At 41.6% G+C, this 17572-nt stretch overlaps 1 protein-coding gene across 1 annotated transcript; it reads right to left on the bottom strand.

Annotated features, from left to right (window-relative positions):
- Window positions 1-3801: 3801 nt before the first annotated feature.
- On the bottom strand, window positions 3802-11143 carry cdc25b (cell division cycle 25B). Its single transcript, XM_067479791.1, has 15 exons — window positions 10558-11143; window positions 10366-10448; window positions 9990-10041; window positions 8796-8837; window positions 8610-8643; window positions 8317-8451; window positions 7850-7969; window positions 7605-7745; window positions 7414-7491; window positions 6692-6880; window positions 6277-6381; window positions 6129-6191; window positions 5916-6014; window positions 5290-5535; window positions 3802-4914 (listed from the first exon to the last, which is right to left on the bottom strand). Exons 1-15 carry the CDS (start codon window positions 10770-10772, stop codon window positions 4774-4776), a joined length of 1743 nt encoding a protein of 580 aa, XP_067335892.1. The 5' UTR covers window positions 10773-11143; the 3' UTR covers window positions 3802-4773.
- Between the last annotated feature and the right edge of the window lie 6429 nt (window positions 11144-17572).

Raw genomic sequence — 17572 nt, 5'->3', positions numbered from 1 at the left:
TAAATTCAACAATCCACATCCAATAACGACATACAGATAACAGAAGGGATGTGTATATGTGTTGGAGTGTTGTAGAAGTGAATGGAACCAGGACTACAAGACAGAAGGAGGCTGCAGAGAGACTAGGATCAGGGATCAGTGTGTTTCGGGGTCTCAGCAGACAAACAGAGGCAGCTGTTAATCCAACAGCTGCTGCTGGTCGCGCTTCTTTTGTCTGAGAGGCCCTGCGCTCTGTGTGTGTAAGGAAAAGGAAAGAGCTTTGTTAATATTCACTCCATCATCTGATCTTCACCCTCTGGCCTCCGCAGACGTGATGGCACGTTGGTGGTTTTTCTTCTTTTACTAAATTGACGGTAAACTTCTGAGATGGGTTTTGATGGGTTGTGTGTGTTGAGGCAGCTTTGGCTCTGGGGACCGGCTGGACAAATACCGGCTAGTGACTGCTGTGTAGTTCTGAAACATCGTTAATTGTTTGCAGACAGTGTATGCAAACGTCTTTGGTGGCCTGGTGACTATTATAGCACATAGAAGGTGGACAATGAAATCGCGTCAGATGGTCAGATGGGGGGTTAGACATAACTGAAATTATGTGATGAAATGACATAGAATTTGGTATCGACGTTTTTGTTTATCATTAGATGAATTATAATTTCCTTTGGTTTGTCTCACAAAATCTTCCACAGCTGAAAGTTTGTCCAGTTGTGGGAAACATCTCAAAATCTGCAAACCTTAAATTTCAGCCACGCTGATTGGAGTTTCCCAGGTCGAATGAAAGACCCCAAAACAACAGGTTTTACTTGAGATTAAGTTGAGTTAATTTAGTAGCTGAGCTGTTCTGGGGCTTTGGGCAATTGTCACACCGTGATCATCAGCAGATGCCCTGCAGACATTTCTACATGTGCATTGTTCTGGGTGCTTCAAGGATTTTTTTGTTCATTTTGACCAAATTGTTGCAAGTGGACAAACTATAAAGATCCCAAAACATAAACATAGTCATAATCTTGACATTACTGTGGTCCCTCTTAGGTAGATGAGCTCAAAGATGACAAACCACCATCTGCACCACCAGGCAGAGTGGGGGTGAATGTTCAGGTGAAAGTCACAACTGCAGAAGCACATAACCTCCATCATTACATCAGTGATGTGATATTTTGTACAAGTAGAGAAGCCAGAAACATCCTATTTCCAAGCGTGTGGCAGCTTCTTTGTTTATTAGCATTTTTAAACTAACACGGTTGACTGAATTTCAAAGGGAAACGTCCCCAAATGTTCAGGTGTGGAGCAAAAGTCTTTCTGCAACAGATACACTGTGTGTAACGATTAGCCCAGGACAGTTTGCAAGAATGACTCTACAATAAAGATAAAGCAAATGATGCAGGTAATAATTAACCCCAATTAGTGTGAGAACTCAATGTGAAACTGAAGCCACATTTCACCCTCTGAGACTTACAGAAACTTCTGGATTTCTTACATACAGGTTGACTGCAGCAGCTGTACTAGCTGGATTTCAATGTCATAAAACAGTGGGAACTATACGCACTCAGCTCGTGTCATGTTTACCACAAGAAAAGTCTGAGCAGGTTTCAGAGTTATAGAATTATGAGTCACAGCACCCTGTGAAACAAACCAGCTGAGTAAGGACAACAACAGGATGTGGGTGATGGGAAGGGCGATCCGCCAGCAACACGGGCCAATGAGGGCGAGGCCCGCGGTGTTTGAAATAAAGGAAGCTAAAAACAGCACGCAACAGGGGATTAAGATGTCTTTTTGTCTAGTCTGGATTCTCAGCAAGGGGGAGCATGAAAACATCCTGATGTATGGGGAAACCATCGCAGCTCGCACAAACAATGGGAAGAAAGCAAGAACACGAAGAGAGGAAAATACTGAAAACCACAACCTCCACCCTTCCTACACAGCTGCTGTGTGATACTGTGTGTTTCACAGCCCCTCCCGGGTTGTTGGGACATTGTCATTCGTTGTTTCACAGGCTGTTTTTTTTTTTTCTTTAAAGTTTAATGTCAGCTTCAGCAGGTCAGAGCAAACAGGGGTTTAAAAATGAAACCCAGCCTGCAGTTTGCGGTTTGGAGATGACTGTGCAGCAATAACAATAACACACAGGGTCTACAAAGAAAAAAGAACAGTTACACGAGGATGCAACATCAATAGGACTGGGAGGGACATGGTTGTCAAATTTGTACATACAAAAATTCTCCATGCCAGCTTGTGGTTTGCCTTTTCTTTTTTTTCTTTCTTGGATCCATAAAATGATTAAAGTTTTCATACGTGTTTGCATTCGCATTTTGTAAACAATCAAATTGTTAAACTTAAATTGTGAAATAAAGACGGTACTCGAAGATGCCAGGATTCAATGATTTACACCCAAGGCTTCTCAAAGAATTTTATTTATTTGAGAACAATTAGATCAATAAGAGCAGTGTCAGTAGAATGTGGTTGCTGCCCAATTTCAAGTGGTTCAAGTGGAATTCCTGTATCTTCAGCTTCTAATTGAAGGGGTCTGGTAGTTAAAACCTGGCATGGCTTTCTATTATGGGACATGCCAAAGGCTCATCTACATTTAAAAACCAACTGTTAAAAGGGGGCTTCTGTTGAAAAGCTCTTGCAAGTGTTGCATCCTGCTTCCCCTCATCAAAAGTGTGAAGCTCCTTCAACCTCGGCAACTGGCCGATCACTCAGCCTCTTCAAAGCTGGTGGCTCAATCATGAATAGACTCATTGTCAGGTACATGTGAAGACCACTGAAACAAAAATATTTTCTCTTTGCTCTGTATATTTGTGTTCTCTCTCCCCCAGCTCTGTTTAATCTTTACTGCTCTGCAACACTTCTTCTTTCCAGGTTTCACGACAGAATATCGGCTACAAACTGTTGGCAGTAAACTGGGCCTCCATCAGTGGAATGCAAACAAAAGCCTGCCTTTTCTTTCCATAGGCACATGGCCGCTGGGAAACTGGCCGCCTGAGTTCAAACTTTGGTAAAGTGCCAGATGAGGGTGTTGTGCTTTTACAACCTCCTCTCCAACAGATTGGTCACATGTTTAAAGCACGTGGCAGCTGCAATTTTTTTTTCCCTTCTCTCCTGCAACAGAACTGTGAACCTCCCGTCTGGACATGTCAGGCGCTGCCTCCACAGAGCCAATCCCTCTGCAGGCACGAGTGTGTGCAGACACGTGCAGCTGCTGCAGCAGAGAGGCCACTCCTGAGGTCGGCTAGCGAGGGAGAATTTGAACAACAGGAACTGGTCTGCGAGTCCCTCCCCATAGCGAGCAGAAGACAAAACAGAAATGTTTTTCGTAGAGATCAAAGCTGGAAAGTCAAAGTTTGACTGAATCCAGCATATTAAAAACTATTACTAAACAAGTAAAATAGGGTGGCCAATGCTCATGGTGGAGCATTTTTGCTTGATAAACAGACTGTAGCTCTGGCTCAACTCTACTCATATCAGTACCAGTTGCTATTTTAAACTGAACTAACATGTAGAAGCACTTGATCATCAAACCAACGCCTTATGAAACTGCGCTGAAGCGCTAGATGTAGCATATGTGCACAAAACAAAAACCCGGCTGTTCTATCAGTATAGGCTGGCCATCGAACCTCAGCCTTTCAGGTAACAAGAAATGTTGTCAAATACCAGCTCAGGTTAATTTCATTTGCATTTCTTTCAAGCTTTTAAATCACCAACCTGTCGCAGTTGACGTAAACCTACTTCTTAGCCCCATTATAAAGATAAAACCAAGACAACCACCCTTCCCACCAAATGCACAAGAAATAAAGAGAACCTCTCAAATGAACACACATTGGATCTTTATTTTACCAGCTCCCCTTCAAACCTGTACCAAAACATTAATATACAAACCGCTGTTCATTAAAAACTGAGTAGCTCTGCAGAGAAGACTTTATTTCAGAAAAATAAGCGACTCAAAGGCCAAATAACTGACTCTTGAATCCTCAGACTTGCTGGCCGGCAGCATCGCAAAAATCTCACTGCAAAGTTAACAGGTAGTTTGTTTTGGTTTCTTCCAACCAACAAAAAAGATAAAAGTATTGCAACTGATGGGGAAGAAGAAAATAATGTTAATATTTTATAAATTGACGATAAAATAGCCAATTTGCATTTTGGGATGCCTACAAAAAAAAGCAAACATAAAACACTGTCTAAACTGGGTCACAATTCATTAAACAAATTATACATGTAAAAAAAAAAAAAAAAAACAACAAATCAAACAAAGTCCTCAAATCAAAGCACCTCACCATGTCAAGGCATTTAAATTAAGTGCGTAAATAAAACGAGACCTGATGAATGCAAAAAACAAAGATCCAGTGAGGAGACTGAGAGACGAACTTTCAACAGGCAGTGTGGTTTGGTTGTAGTATTGCAGTCTGGCAGTGATTTGTACCATCTATGCCAGCATAATGAGACTTAAAACACGCAGTAGGTCCAAGTGGTTTTTAAAAACAATCAGCTTGTGTGAAATCTGTTCACTGTTCCTCAGCAATTTCTCTTCAGGTCAAGTGTTCATCTCTCATCGATACTCTTTATATTTGCATAAATATCTCGGCTAAAGTAAAATCAAACACTGGGGCCTTAATAAAAATCCCTGCTCTGTTGGCATAATCCCACAAAAAACACAAACAAAAGAATTTTAAAAGAATTCCACAGTTGTTGAAGTGAGACCTCAGGCTTTGTGATGAGTTTGTACAATTTGTTCAGGAGGAGGCAGTGTGTTTCTCTAAAGGCAGTTTGAGGACGAGGTGCTGCTCACAGCTTCTTCAGTCGGCTGTACATGTCTCTCTTGCTGCGCTCCCCGGCCCAGGTGCGACTTTTCAGGCGAAATTTTCTCAGGTCCTCCTTGAAGTCCTCGTGGTGCATGGGCCGATAAGATTGTGGTTCACATTGTGACTGCGTGGGGGGAAAAAAAAAAAAAAAAATTATAACTACTGATGAGCCATCAAGTTTCATTCAACCATTACTGTGTAGAGAAATACAACCATTTTGGACTTAATATTTGGCTTATTGTTTTGTTTTTTTCCCTCCAAATCACAGTTGCTCTTTTTATAAAGAAATTGAGCATCAAGGATAAGAGTCTGTGTCATGTGTTTGAGTAGTTTACTATGCTAACTAGAGGAACACCAACTTTTCCATCATTTAAGCCATAACGCCAGTTTCACAGCTGAAATTCGAGTTTTAATTTACTCAGATTTATGAGGAAATTCTCTGGAACTAGTGGATTGACCTTTGCTGTGAAATTACCAATTACAACCAACTAAAACTAACCTGGAAATATGGGAAAAAGTCCTTGTATCCGCCCTTAAGGATGTAGAGCTCAGGGTAGTGGAGTTTGGGATAGTCGTTCATGGCACGGTCTCGCTCCCTGACGAAGCGGCACATTCGAGGCCCTCGCTCCGATGAGAATTCACAGTGAAAGATGATGACTATTCGTTTTTCTGGGCAAGATGGGATAATAGGGGTCTTGAGGAGGAAATCCTCCACCTGGTCCTCTTGGTGCAGGTTCAGAGCCCCCTAAGATGTCAGAGACAAACCCAAACCACTTGATTATCACTCACAAGAACTGAACCACAAGTGTTTGTGCAACATTTCTTCACATGTGTGTTTGCCAGATGTGATGTCTACGAAGAGTCAAACAGTCAGGTTATAAGATCTTAGTTACTGCAGCAATTAAAATACCAAAAGATTTGAGTGTTGTGGTCTAAACTATCGACGGACTCCTCACTGGGGTTAAATAAGCCAAGTTGTGAGACATTGTGACTTTTCAGTTTTACAATGACATGTTGCACAAAAGAATCAGCACAAAACCAAAATTAACTGCATCCCTGTTTGATTTTTTTATATATACACACTATCAATATCAATGGCTGACATGCTGGCAGATGTTGACTCACCTTGATGTGTCCACCCTCAAACTCATATGGGTATCGACAGTCGATGACAATAATTTGCTCCACTAGTTGGTTAAACTGGCCGGTCAGAACTGCCACCATCTGAAGACCACAGACAGACTTTAGCGTTCAACTTTAACAAGCTGCAAACACTGACACCGTGTTGTACTTTGATTTGTTTGGGCTGAGAGAAAGCAGCCGTGAGGGTCTACTCACCATGTCTGGGGTAATGTACTTGAGGTCTTGATGTTTGCCGTCCACTGTAGGTAGTACAAATGGCTAAAAGACGAAAAACAAAAATCTTATTAGATATGTCGCTGTGACATGATTAAGTGAACTGTGAAAGAAGCACAGTTTTCCTTACCTTGGTATAATCTCCTATTAGCTCATTAGATCCACCCTCACTGTCGAGCAGCGTTTCGATCTGTGTCTGGCAGAACGACTTAGACCTCTGCAGCAGTGAACAGCTCTGGGAGGAGGGAAAGCAACACTTAAGGAGGCAGTCAAGGGGATAGTGAGATACACCAGCGCACCTCAGAGGTTTCAAGAGCCATTTCTTCACTCAAACCATGGAAGCAACAGATGTACAAAGGAGACTAGCTTTAAGCTGCAGGTTTGTTTTACCGTGTCCACTTACCAACATTGAGGACAATGATGGGTAAAAATCTCTACTTACTGACACTGCTTTTACAGGCAACAATAACTAATCTCTGCATACGATTAAAAGCAAATGCAATTTGTCAATTTTCAAACCCATGATGCAAGTAATAACGACTCACCATTCGTGGGGATTCGGGGTTTTGTTCCAGGATGGTTACTTGGGTTCCTGCCACACTTCGTCGCCTCTTCACCCTCACTGGGGTGTTTTCGTCTCCGGGGCAGTCAGGGCGTTTCACAGAAGGCCGGGACACTGGACTTGGCATGGATGGAGAGCGGAACAGGTTCCTTGGACGGCAGCGAATCACAGGCTGGAATAGACAAAAGCTTTATCTCAAGTGACCATTTGTGGCTCCGCTGCAATAGGGCACCAAGAAACACTTTAGCATCTAGTTGCATGCAGTGTGAACAGTGACAAGCAACATAAGGTATTTCTATAAGGAGCACTTTCTTTAAGTGATGAGCCAAACAAGCTGTTGTAGGCAGTATGGTAGTGGAGTGACTAGTGCTGCCACCTCACACCTAGATGGACTCTGGTTCAAACCCACAACTGGCTAGAGCCTCTGTGTGGAGTTTACATGTTCTCCTGTGCTTCCGCCAGCGTCTTCCCACAGTCCAAAGAAACACGTTATGTTAATTTGTAACCAAATTGCCTGCGAGTCTGAATGTGAGTGTCAATGGTTGTCTGTATTGGCCCTGAGATTTCCAGCTCCCCACAACCCTGAACAGCATCAGTCATTACAGGTGATGGATGTGTTATTGCTGTTGATGGTTCCTGTAACTATTCCCTCGAGAAAAATTTAAATGAATGCAGTGCTTGTGTTCGCTTAGGGAGCAAACTTACAGAGTCTTCTCCTGTGCTGTCAGCCACCAATGGGGCAGTGAGTAGACTGGCCATTCCTGTTGGCATCTCAGAGCCGTTCTGCAGGTAACAAACAAGTCAAACTGAAATGTCTGTCCATCAAAAACTGAAAGTCATTGAACATGTCCAAGTGTATACTTGTGGGCATGAAGGTGTAAGTGAAAGACCCTCACCTCCATGTTGTCATCAAGTACATCAAGGAAACCATCATCCTCGTCATCATCATTTAGGGAAGAGGTGAGGGAGGAACCTCTCAGGAACACGGGGCTGGAGTCAAAAAAGTCAAGCTGCTGGACTGGAGGAGGTGAAGAAAGCTGGAGGGGGAAAACAAGGCAACAGACAAGGAGGATGAGCATCTTTCTGGAACAAGGTCTTCATTTTGTGCACAAGCATAGCGATCGTTCATAAATGGATGTACCATGAGGGCTGGTGCCGAGCAGGGACGGCGAGCAAATGCCTCCCTTAATGCTCCACTATTGAAGGAGCGCACACGACATCTTGACGCAGGCTTATTTGGCTTCTTAAATTCAAAGCCCTCCTAAAGTAAAAAAATAAAATAAAGAAAGTCATTTATCAACACACTTTTAAAACGTATTACACGCAAAATTGCCAGTGTCAAAATTTTACATGTTAGTTTCACATCGACTTAATTCAACACGGGGAACTTTTCAGTTTATATGAACACGGAAATCTCAAAAAAACTTTCAGCCAAATAATGCAATCCCTTTGCCATGGCAACAAGTCAGCTTTCACAGATTTACTGTGGTCGCTTCTGCGTCCAAAAAGCCAACAGTCTTTGTAACAATGCATGTTCTCTTGTACATATTCCTTAGCCAACAACTTCTCATTGCCATGTTCTATGTAAAGACAAGCAGCATCTCTGACCTCTGGCATGTTCTCTTTGTCATCACATTGTGAGGTGGTGGCAGTTATTCGGGGGGGTTGTTGGCCAAATATTCCATAGCGATGTGAATCAGTTTCCTGCCCCTTCAGACATGGACTGTAACTCAGGAGCTGGAGCTGCACGGGGACAGAAGGGATCAATGAGCAGAGGCAGTTTGGAACCCAGCAAGCAGTTCTGGGGTGGTGGTTACATTTAAATTCAGGACTGAAATTCACTTGCAGATTAAAATAGAGCATGCAGGGTTGTAAATAACAGATGTGATAAATCTGCTTACTGGTAATGAGTTGATTCTTCGAATTGGCATCTTCCTATAAGTGACAGAAGGGGAAGGAAAGCAATCAATGCCAATCAAATTAACAGGCTTATTTAGTTTGAGCATTAAAACATTGCTTAAATAAGGTGGGGCAATAACAGCCTAACTACTAATTATTTTACAAAACAAGACTAGAAAGCAACTTACTCGTTGACAATTCTGCTGGACTGCTGAATGGCCTTTTCAAATCTGTAAGAGAAAAATAAGAACTCAGAATTAGTAAATAATAAAAAAAATAACAGGTCCTTGATTTAAAGCCTGCAAAGGACTTAAATGGCAGTGTGCCTATAAAGCACAAAGAATGCGGAGCTCTATTGAGACACAAGAGGAACGGTTGGACTAAAGGAAGTTGCAAGAATGCATACAGGCAAGAGGTGGTCTCTGCATTGGAGTAATGCCCACCTGTATGCTAAACAAGTGTAGACGAGAGCCCAGTGTGAAGCTCAGTGGACAGGGGGAGCAGAAGAAAAGAGGCAGAGATCAGCTAATCTACCATATGCCTGCTGCAGGCAACGTCACCAACCCCTTGTGTGCAGGAGCCCTTTGTTGGGTGAGGGTGAGCGTGTCCCATTCAGTGGAGACCACAAAAAGGGAGGGTAGTCGTTCTTTGGGGGTGCCCTCATTTCAATAGCCCTGAGACAGAAAAACTCGTGCCCCCCTTTTCCTATTGAAATAACAGTGCTTAGGAAGAGTGTGCCAAACCCAGAGGGGGGGGGGATCATTGAACCTTAGCATGGGACATGTCCTTCCCCAATCTGTAAAACTCGTAGCAACTGAACAGCTGTAAAGGAGGTGAATGAGATTTTGAGGGCCAACTGCTGCTGTAGAGGAGCTCACACATCAGGGACAACAGATGCTTGCAGAGGCTCACCCAACTAGGAATTAAGTAAAAGGGCCACCCAAGATTAGACAACCGAGATATGCCGACTTAATGCATGGGATAGTTGGTCATGAGATAAAACTGAGCCAACTGCTCTGCCACGTTTCATTTGTCATCACTGATAGTATTGATAGAAACTTCACTTGTGCGTCTTGTCACAAGTTTGCCAGTAGTTTTGTTACTACTTACTAGCTAAAACTAAAAAGTTCATGCTTGCATCCATTTTCCAATAATCTGCTTTCTAAAAAATGAGCGAAGCTGTCGTCCTAAAGCCAAGGGAAGAAACAATAATCCTACAGATGAGAAAGTAGGTTTGGCTTAGCTGAGGCAAAGCACAGAGTGTGAGGTTAGGGGGTTGGGGAGGTGTTGAAGAGGGTGGGGAGGTGTTGAAGAGGGTAAGAAGAGGAGCATGGGGCAGAGGATGACTGATTAGAAGAGACAGGAGGAGAACAGTAACTTACGTGTCCTCCACTTCAACAGCATCCATGGGACTCGGGGGATCCAGGCCAAGTCCTGAATGAAGACATAATTGAATTAAAGAAAACTTGGGAAGTGCCACCAACAACCAGCTAAAGGCCAGTGGATTAGAACTGTGGCTGTTGCTGTCTTCCATGCTCAACCAGCTTAATTAAACCCAGCCATTAACCTGGGACTGCAGTTGGTCAATTTCCCACTGGGCTATAGAAAATACAATAGAATGATATGGATGATATGGAAAAGTAGCAAATAACGTTTATGATGGCCTAATTAATAGTATCAGATGCAAATCCCATATGTATATTACACTAAAGCCACAGTATATTAAATGTAAAGTCATCAATTGTAGGGACAACTCACCAGCATCGGATGAGACGTCAGAAGCAAAGGAAGGAACCTTCTCAAGGGGGGCATGCTTTCTTCTTTTTGGAGTATCACATTGGCTGCGTGGGCAAAGGATGGAACATGGGGGAGAAAAACAAAAAAGCTCATTAATTAAGGTTAAAGCTTCGGGGCTCCAGGCTAAAGGCTGAGAAAATGAGAAGTTCAAACCTTCCGAGTCCAATCAATTTGTTCATGTCCAGAGCCAGATTAGTAACAGGAGACAGCACAGTCTCGGGTCCAGGGGAGAAGAGATTCCTGCAGTGCGAAGTCTTTGTGTTCAGCTCAGGCAAAGCGAGCGAGGAAATCCCGGGGATCTGGTCGGGCCTACATTTCAAAACGGATTTAACGGGACTGGTGTTGCCAAAAACATTTGTCGACTCCATTTTTGGTTGTCGGATTTGTTAAAACCCTACAGACGGCCGATGGCGTTATTGGTTTGTGGCAATTTTTACAAAAAAAACCCCAAAACAATTTCGAGTCGGAAAGTTCCACTTAGCTAGCAAGGCGGTCCAAACTTCAAGCTAATCAGGAAGCTAACCCGTTAGCTAGCAACAATTTGAGAAAGCATTTCCAAACATACGGTCCGAAACACTGCCCGGCATAGACTCAGTGGTTCCGTCTGAAGTTAAAATTTGATTCGGCCAAGCTAAGTTTAAAAAGCAACATAACTGTTGTTTGTGCCAGAGAGCAGCAGCAGTGCGGCATAGCCCCTCTCTGACAACCCCTGCTTTCTGAGAAAAGGAGACGGAGGCTGCGAGTATTTATGTTCAAAATAGAAGCTCAGACGCGGCAATCTGTCAGCCAATCAGCACCGCTGTTACATCCGGCTGACCCAATCAGAGCGCGGAATGAGCACCCCCCCACCACCACCACCACCGTTGTCCCGACGCCGGATGAGGGAGAAGAAGGAGGACGTGACACAATCCTTCAAAATGTTCATCTTTCCTCTCACATCTCTTTTGTTCAGTCAACATTTAACTGTGACCTAAATATTTGATCACAAATTGCACCACAATGTCAATATCGGAGAATAAACACTAAGTGCACACTTTGTTTGGTTTAAAAATTGTGGAATCGGCTGCTGATACCTTCTTAAAATTGAACGAAAAATGTCTCTGTTTGCAAGCCTGTATTAAAATCTACAAACAAAGGCTAAGGTCCAGACTGAGGTAAAAAAAAAAAAAACCCTACTGATTCTCAGTGTCACACATTACATAGACTGATACATTTACATTTGCAACAAAACACAGGCTATTTTCTAACCTTTTGAGGTGTTTGGAAATCTGAACTGATAAACTACTAATTTTAGCCGTCTATTAGAATGTGTAGTAGAAGCCTATTATTTTCCCAGACTAGTAATGTAGTACATAGAATTTAGGCCACAGTACCTACATTCCATAAATTCATACAAATGTCTCATATGTGTTGGTAGCCTGCCAAAGACAGTATGAATGTGTAAATGTGCCACAATTTTCTCCTTTCAGTATCCCTGATTCAGGAGAAGCACACCGTGACCCGGCCGTGCATGTGCAAACTGGTAATGGCTGCCAAGCTCATATTTGTCTCCCACACAAAGTGACTCAGACAAAAGAAATGATTTTCAGTGACGTAATTTATACTCTGGCAGTTTTTCCTCTTCGCTGTCTCAAAAAGACACAAATGCCTGAATGAGCTGAGAAATGCATTATGGGCTCACGGCCAACTTGATCGAATATAATGAACGAGGTCAACTGTGACTATTGGTGGTTCAGGTTGTTCATATTAAATTTTTTTGTGGTTCATATTAGCAAGTGTATGCGTGAGTTGGAGTGGGAATACACTGGTTTTAAAGTGGTTAGTTATATCTTCTTTAATCAAACATTGCTTTCTACATGAGCATAATTGCAACTAGTCACATTGACCTCAAACAGTTCCGTGGTTTTATTTTAAATGGCAATACTACCTTCCTAAGATAAGCTGACCCATTGCCCAACTAAGAAGATATGTATTAAACTGCGGGGATTTCAAATGTTTACACGTTTAGATTTATTGTATGTGTTCACCGGCCTAAGACATCAGTTCTGCTGGATGATATTTGTGATGGGTTATAAAAGGACGAATAACATTCAGTTTCCACTGATCGAGGCCTTACTGTCTAGTTGTGAGAATCATCCCCAGAACTTTATTTTGAACGCTTCTAGTCTAACTCAGTCCACATATTCATGTTTGTAAAGTGAAATACAACCAACGGACAGATACTTTACCTTTTTAACTAGTTCGACCAGACTGCTGAGCCTGTCCAACTGACAAAACCAGACAGATGTTAACAGGGAGAACACCTGAGTATTCTGCCTGAGGTTTGTGTTTGTTTGTCTCATTACCTCCTCTTCCTTGCTCCTCCTTTCATGTATGTATTTATATCCATGTATGCATTTCTCATGCACATATCTAGATGTTTATGTAGATATATGTAGGCTCATGCAGAATCTGATACCTTTTAGGCAAACATCTTGCATTGTGGCACAACAACAACAAGAGCAGACCTAAAGCTATGAGCGGGGAGGTGAAGTATTTGTCCCAACCATTCTCTGAAACAGGCTTTTTTCAGTAAAAGTGCGCATGTGACCGGCATCATGAATGTAAATAAAGTTTAATACCTTCCAAGCACAGCCTTGTGTCTGCAGGCTCCCCGCCCCAAACCCTAAAAGAAGAGACAAATGAGGGGAGAGAGACTCACCCTGCTAAACCCTTCACAAACCTCCTGACACCTTCTGTCCCCCACTGCCGACGGGTTTCTTTTACAAGCTCACTCCAACAGGCACAAACACAAAAAAAATAACGACAGAGCAACAATGTGCAGCCATGAAAACGAAACAGAACAGAACAAGAATCTAATTAGTGGCACAGAGAAGTTTGATCTTTAACATAATGGAATGTCACTTCATTTCTGGCATTTCAAGTCTGAGTTGTGAGCTCAAGGTTTTACAAATCATGAGACTGAAATTTAGCAGTGGTAAATTCAGCAATCAGATGCAGTAATGTCCATTACATTACAATTTGTATTCCAGTCTTTGTATGTGAGAACAATACTATGGTTTCTCATCTCACAAAAGTTGTATAGAGCAAATAGCTCTGTACTGCTGCAGAAATAAATTATGGAACATATCTGTAGTCAAAAAATATTAAAAACTAGCTACGCACACTGGAGTTAAGTAAAAGTATAGAAGTAAAAAATAAAAGCAAACTCTCTCGTCACAACAATCAATAGCTACTGTGCACATGTTTAAGAGGAAGCCATTTTTTAATGAGCTCATTGTACATTTTGGATGTAAAATCTTACTCATCAACAAAACTGCAGTCTACCTTTCAGATACACACACGGCAAATACAAGTACAAATACTGTATGTGAGTGAATGCATGTAGTTTCTTTCCATCAGTGGGTCAGGGGGAAAACTACCAACTCTTGAATGATTCCCATTCGAACTCAGTTGTCAGGCACTAACAGTCGATGACCTGTTAAAATTGAATTTGCATTTGTCTTAACTGGAAATGTACTGTATTGTTGCGGGAGCATTAACATTGACGCTAGTTCAAACGGGTCATTAGCACAGATCTCAGTCAGTGGCAGCAACATTACAGAGCACCCAGACTGTCAGATGGACAGTGGAGACACTGTAAACCGGTGACTGTCACAGACTGCTCACAAGACAAATGTCTCAGAACTTCATTCTGCAGCAGTGTGTAATCACATGTTTCATCTGGGGTGTGACTACAACTTTTTACTGCCTTCAGAACAGAGAGGCGTAAAGCTGTGCGGTTCCTGTCCTTTTCCTAATGTCTCCTGGCTGAAGGTTCATATTCAAAGCCCCAGTATGTATCTTTTTCACATTAAAAGTTCATTTTGGTGGAAAGTGATTTGCAATAGGCCGAAAGGCTTCTCTGAAACAGTGTGCTTATTCTTGAATCTTAAACTATAGAACGTTGGAGTCCCATACAGCACAGCAAAGCTTAGTATCCTCACAATACGACTATGGGCACTCGTTAGCTTGGGAAAACATGGCAGATGTGGCATAAAGCAAAAGGTGATAAAGCGAGGATGTTGTAAAAAAAAGTAGTCAATGAGGATGTTGGCAAGAGCTAAAAAGAGATAAATGGATGGCGGACAGATGCTGAGCTGACGTTCCTGCTGTTGGACCAGTAAGTACTTATGCATATTAAGTCCATAGTACTTCCACCTGTATATTATTTTGTCCATATTACTTCCACAAATATATCTATAGTACTTTCATCTGTATATTAGTCTATAGTACATCGACATGTACATTATGTCCGTAATAGTGTCTATCTTGTACATATTGTAGACACTGTATACTTTGCACTTTACAGCTTATTGCACTTCAGGTTAGATACTAAACTGACTTGCGTTGCCTTGTACTTGTACATGTGCAAAGTTTAATCTAATCTAATCTGTTAAGTTATTAGCTGCTGTTTTGTTGTGTTTGCTTGATATGTGGCGGAAGTTTCAGTTTTTGATGATCCACGACAGAGGTTGAGAAACGCAGCAAACTCTCTACATAATACACCAAAAGGACGTACGGCAACATGTGCTTATGTTGCTGAATAGCTGTGTTGTTTAGCCTGCCACTGAAACTTGACTTCAAGTCAAGTTAACCCAGGTTCCGTTATGTTAATTAGGTTGATGAGCTGTTCTGTTTCCGTTTGCGGAAACTTTGACTTGTGCGCAGAAAAAAACAGTTTGAGACTGATGTGATGGTGAATGTGATGAGAAATCACGTTTGTATAAAATCGTGTAGTAATATCAGTTGACATCATTCTTTGGCTCCTGATGTTTGTTGTCGTTGCTTCAGTAACATTTTCATTCAGTGAAGAAAGTCACATGTGCCTCTGTCCATGAGGAGGACTCAGACTGTGACTTGTGTAAAACAGAATCACACCCAGCAACGTACATAGGAGACAAATTGCACAGCAGCATCAACTCCTGCTTATTGGAGCTTTAATGTGTATTATTTTGTATGTTAGAGAACTTTATCAGTTTTCACAGTAGTAGTATGTAACGCTTAAAAAGAAAACCCATTAGTCCCAAAATAATTATATATCTACAACTACCGTACGGCTATCTTTGACCCAAGTAAGAATCTACATTAAGTACATTTAGGCCCCCGATGTTTTGCTTTCTTATTAGCAGACATTCCTTATCACATGGGCACCAGCAAACCTTTCAGATAAGAGCATTTGTTTCCCCCAAAGATAAGCCTTGTGAAAAACTGAGCCCATGTTGCTAAAACATCACATTCCTTGTCTGGCTAGACTGAAGGAGGACGTGGGCTTCTGCTGCAAACATATAACCCGTATTGCAGGATTATTTTGTATTTTGATTTATCCTGGTGTAAGAGTTAGTGAGTAAGTGTGTTTTATGCCAGCTTTGGTGGTTTTTTATAAATATCCTATAAGAAAGACTGAAGATTGTTATTGACTCACAGGAAATACGTTACATCTCTTTCTTCAGACATTTCGACTTTAGCGGCAATAGTTAATGCAATTTTTTTTGGAAATGGAAGGACAGTTCGACTAAGATCTACTTTTTACATTTGACCACTCCTCCCATTATCCACCCAAATGATTGAGTTATTGTTCTGTTGTGCTGATCGCATCACGGTCCTGCACAACCTTAATATGTAACCACACAGATTTTTCTTCCTATATGTCTCCACTACTTTCACAGAAGAATGGAGGGAATGCATGGCTGGAGACGGTCAGTCCGCTCCCCCGACCACCTCCCTAGTTTTCATCCATTGTATCTTCTATTGTCACCGCTAGTGTCAATGCAGAGTGTCCCTTGCTATAGGTCAAGCCTCCACTGGTCAACCTCCACCCCTCTGTACTTCCAGGGTCAGGTCGAGGAAGACGGGGTAAACATCTGCTCGTGGAGGAGGCCCAGCAATGGACAGATGGCCGTTAACACAAAGTGGGAGAACTCGAGCCTCTGGCCGGGAATTCTGAAGGGAAGGACAAACAAAAGACGAGGAGGGGACGAAGACGGGAGGATTCAGACAGTGTATGAGCGGGTTAAAGAAGGGAAGGAAGGAGGAGGAGGTTTATAGAGTGAAGTCACAGGTCTTAACAATTAAGGAGTTTTATTTTAATATGGTATCCTGGGGGAAATTAAAGAAAATGTGAAGATAAAGGAGGCAGAAGGAGGAAGAAGTGGATTAGGATTCACAAGCAAGAAAAAACTGTAAAGTGAAGCAGTTTTCAGTAGATTTAAAATTGTGAATTATCTGAAAGACACATTAATTTAGGCCTCAAAGCAGCTATTAAAAAGCTTCTTTAGCTTTTAATCTGCACTCGTCAAAAATGTTCTCAGATTCTCTTAAATAAGTAAAAAGAGCAATACTACTTAATTATAATACATCATTTAGTTATCATAACTGTTAATGTCCATAGTTTCACATTTTTGGATTTTTAAATGTATCCATATTGACTCTTGTGGATGTGATAAACAGAAATAACGGATTATGATTCAGATTTTAAAATGAAAGTAAAATGTACTAAAGTATCAAAAGCCACAATGGCAGTGAAAACCCTAGTCTCATACTATAATCAATAAGATGAACATAGTGAAAGTGCTCAGACAATATATAAAAGTTGTATACATTTATTAAAATAGCTTTAATTAGAAAGGTTTTTTTTTCTTACAATTTTGTCAGTTATTATTTTAGTAAAGTAAATTGTCCTATCTGCTATGGCTACACACTTTCTTGTCTACTTATATAACACAGACATCAGAAATAAATAAATGGGTAAAGCAAAATAAAGCAAGCAAGAGATGAAACTTACCTATTTGTGGAGAAACGATCATCAAAAACAAAAGGCATAATGACTACAATGAAAAAGGGATCATGTTTTAAACAAAGACATAATCACTGTGCTGCTCCACACCCTGAATGTGAGACATGGGTTTGTTGATTCCTGCTCCAAAAGAAACGATGTGTTTGTGAATACACTCAATTAACTGATCTTAATCTATGCAGCCGGCAGTTTTGGAAGCTCACCTCAAACATTTAACGCAGTTTTGGAAGCTCCACAGAACGTTTGGGTCAGTTACAGAAAAAAAAAAAAAACCCATGTAACCCTACAAATGTACCCTACAAATAAGCTAAGTGTGGGAAGGTTGCTTTTTAG

Source organism: Channa argus, chromosome 16, assembly GCF_033026475.1.
Source record: "Channa argus isolate prfri chromosome 16, Channa argus male v1.0, whole genome shotgun sequence".
In the NCBI taxonomy this organism is placed as follows: Eukaryota; Metazoa; Chordata; class Actinopteri; order Anabantiformes; family Channidae; genus Channa; species Channa argus.
This window is presented reverse-complemented; position numbering and strand designations above follow the sequence as displayed.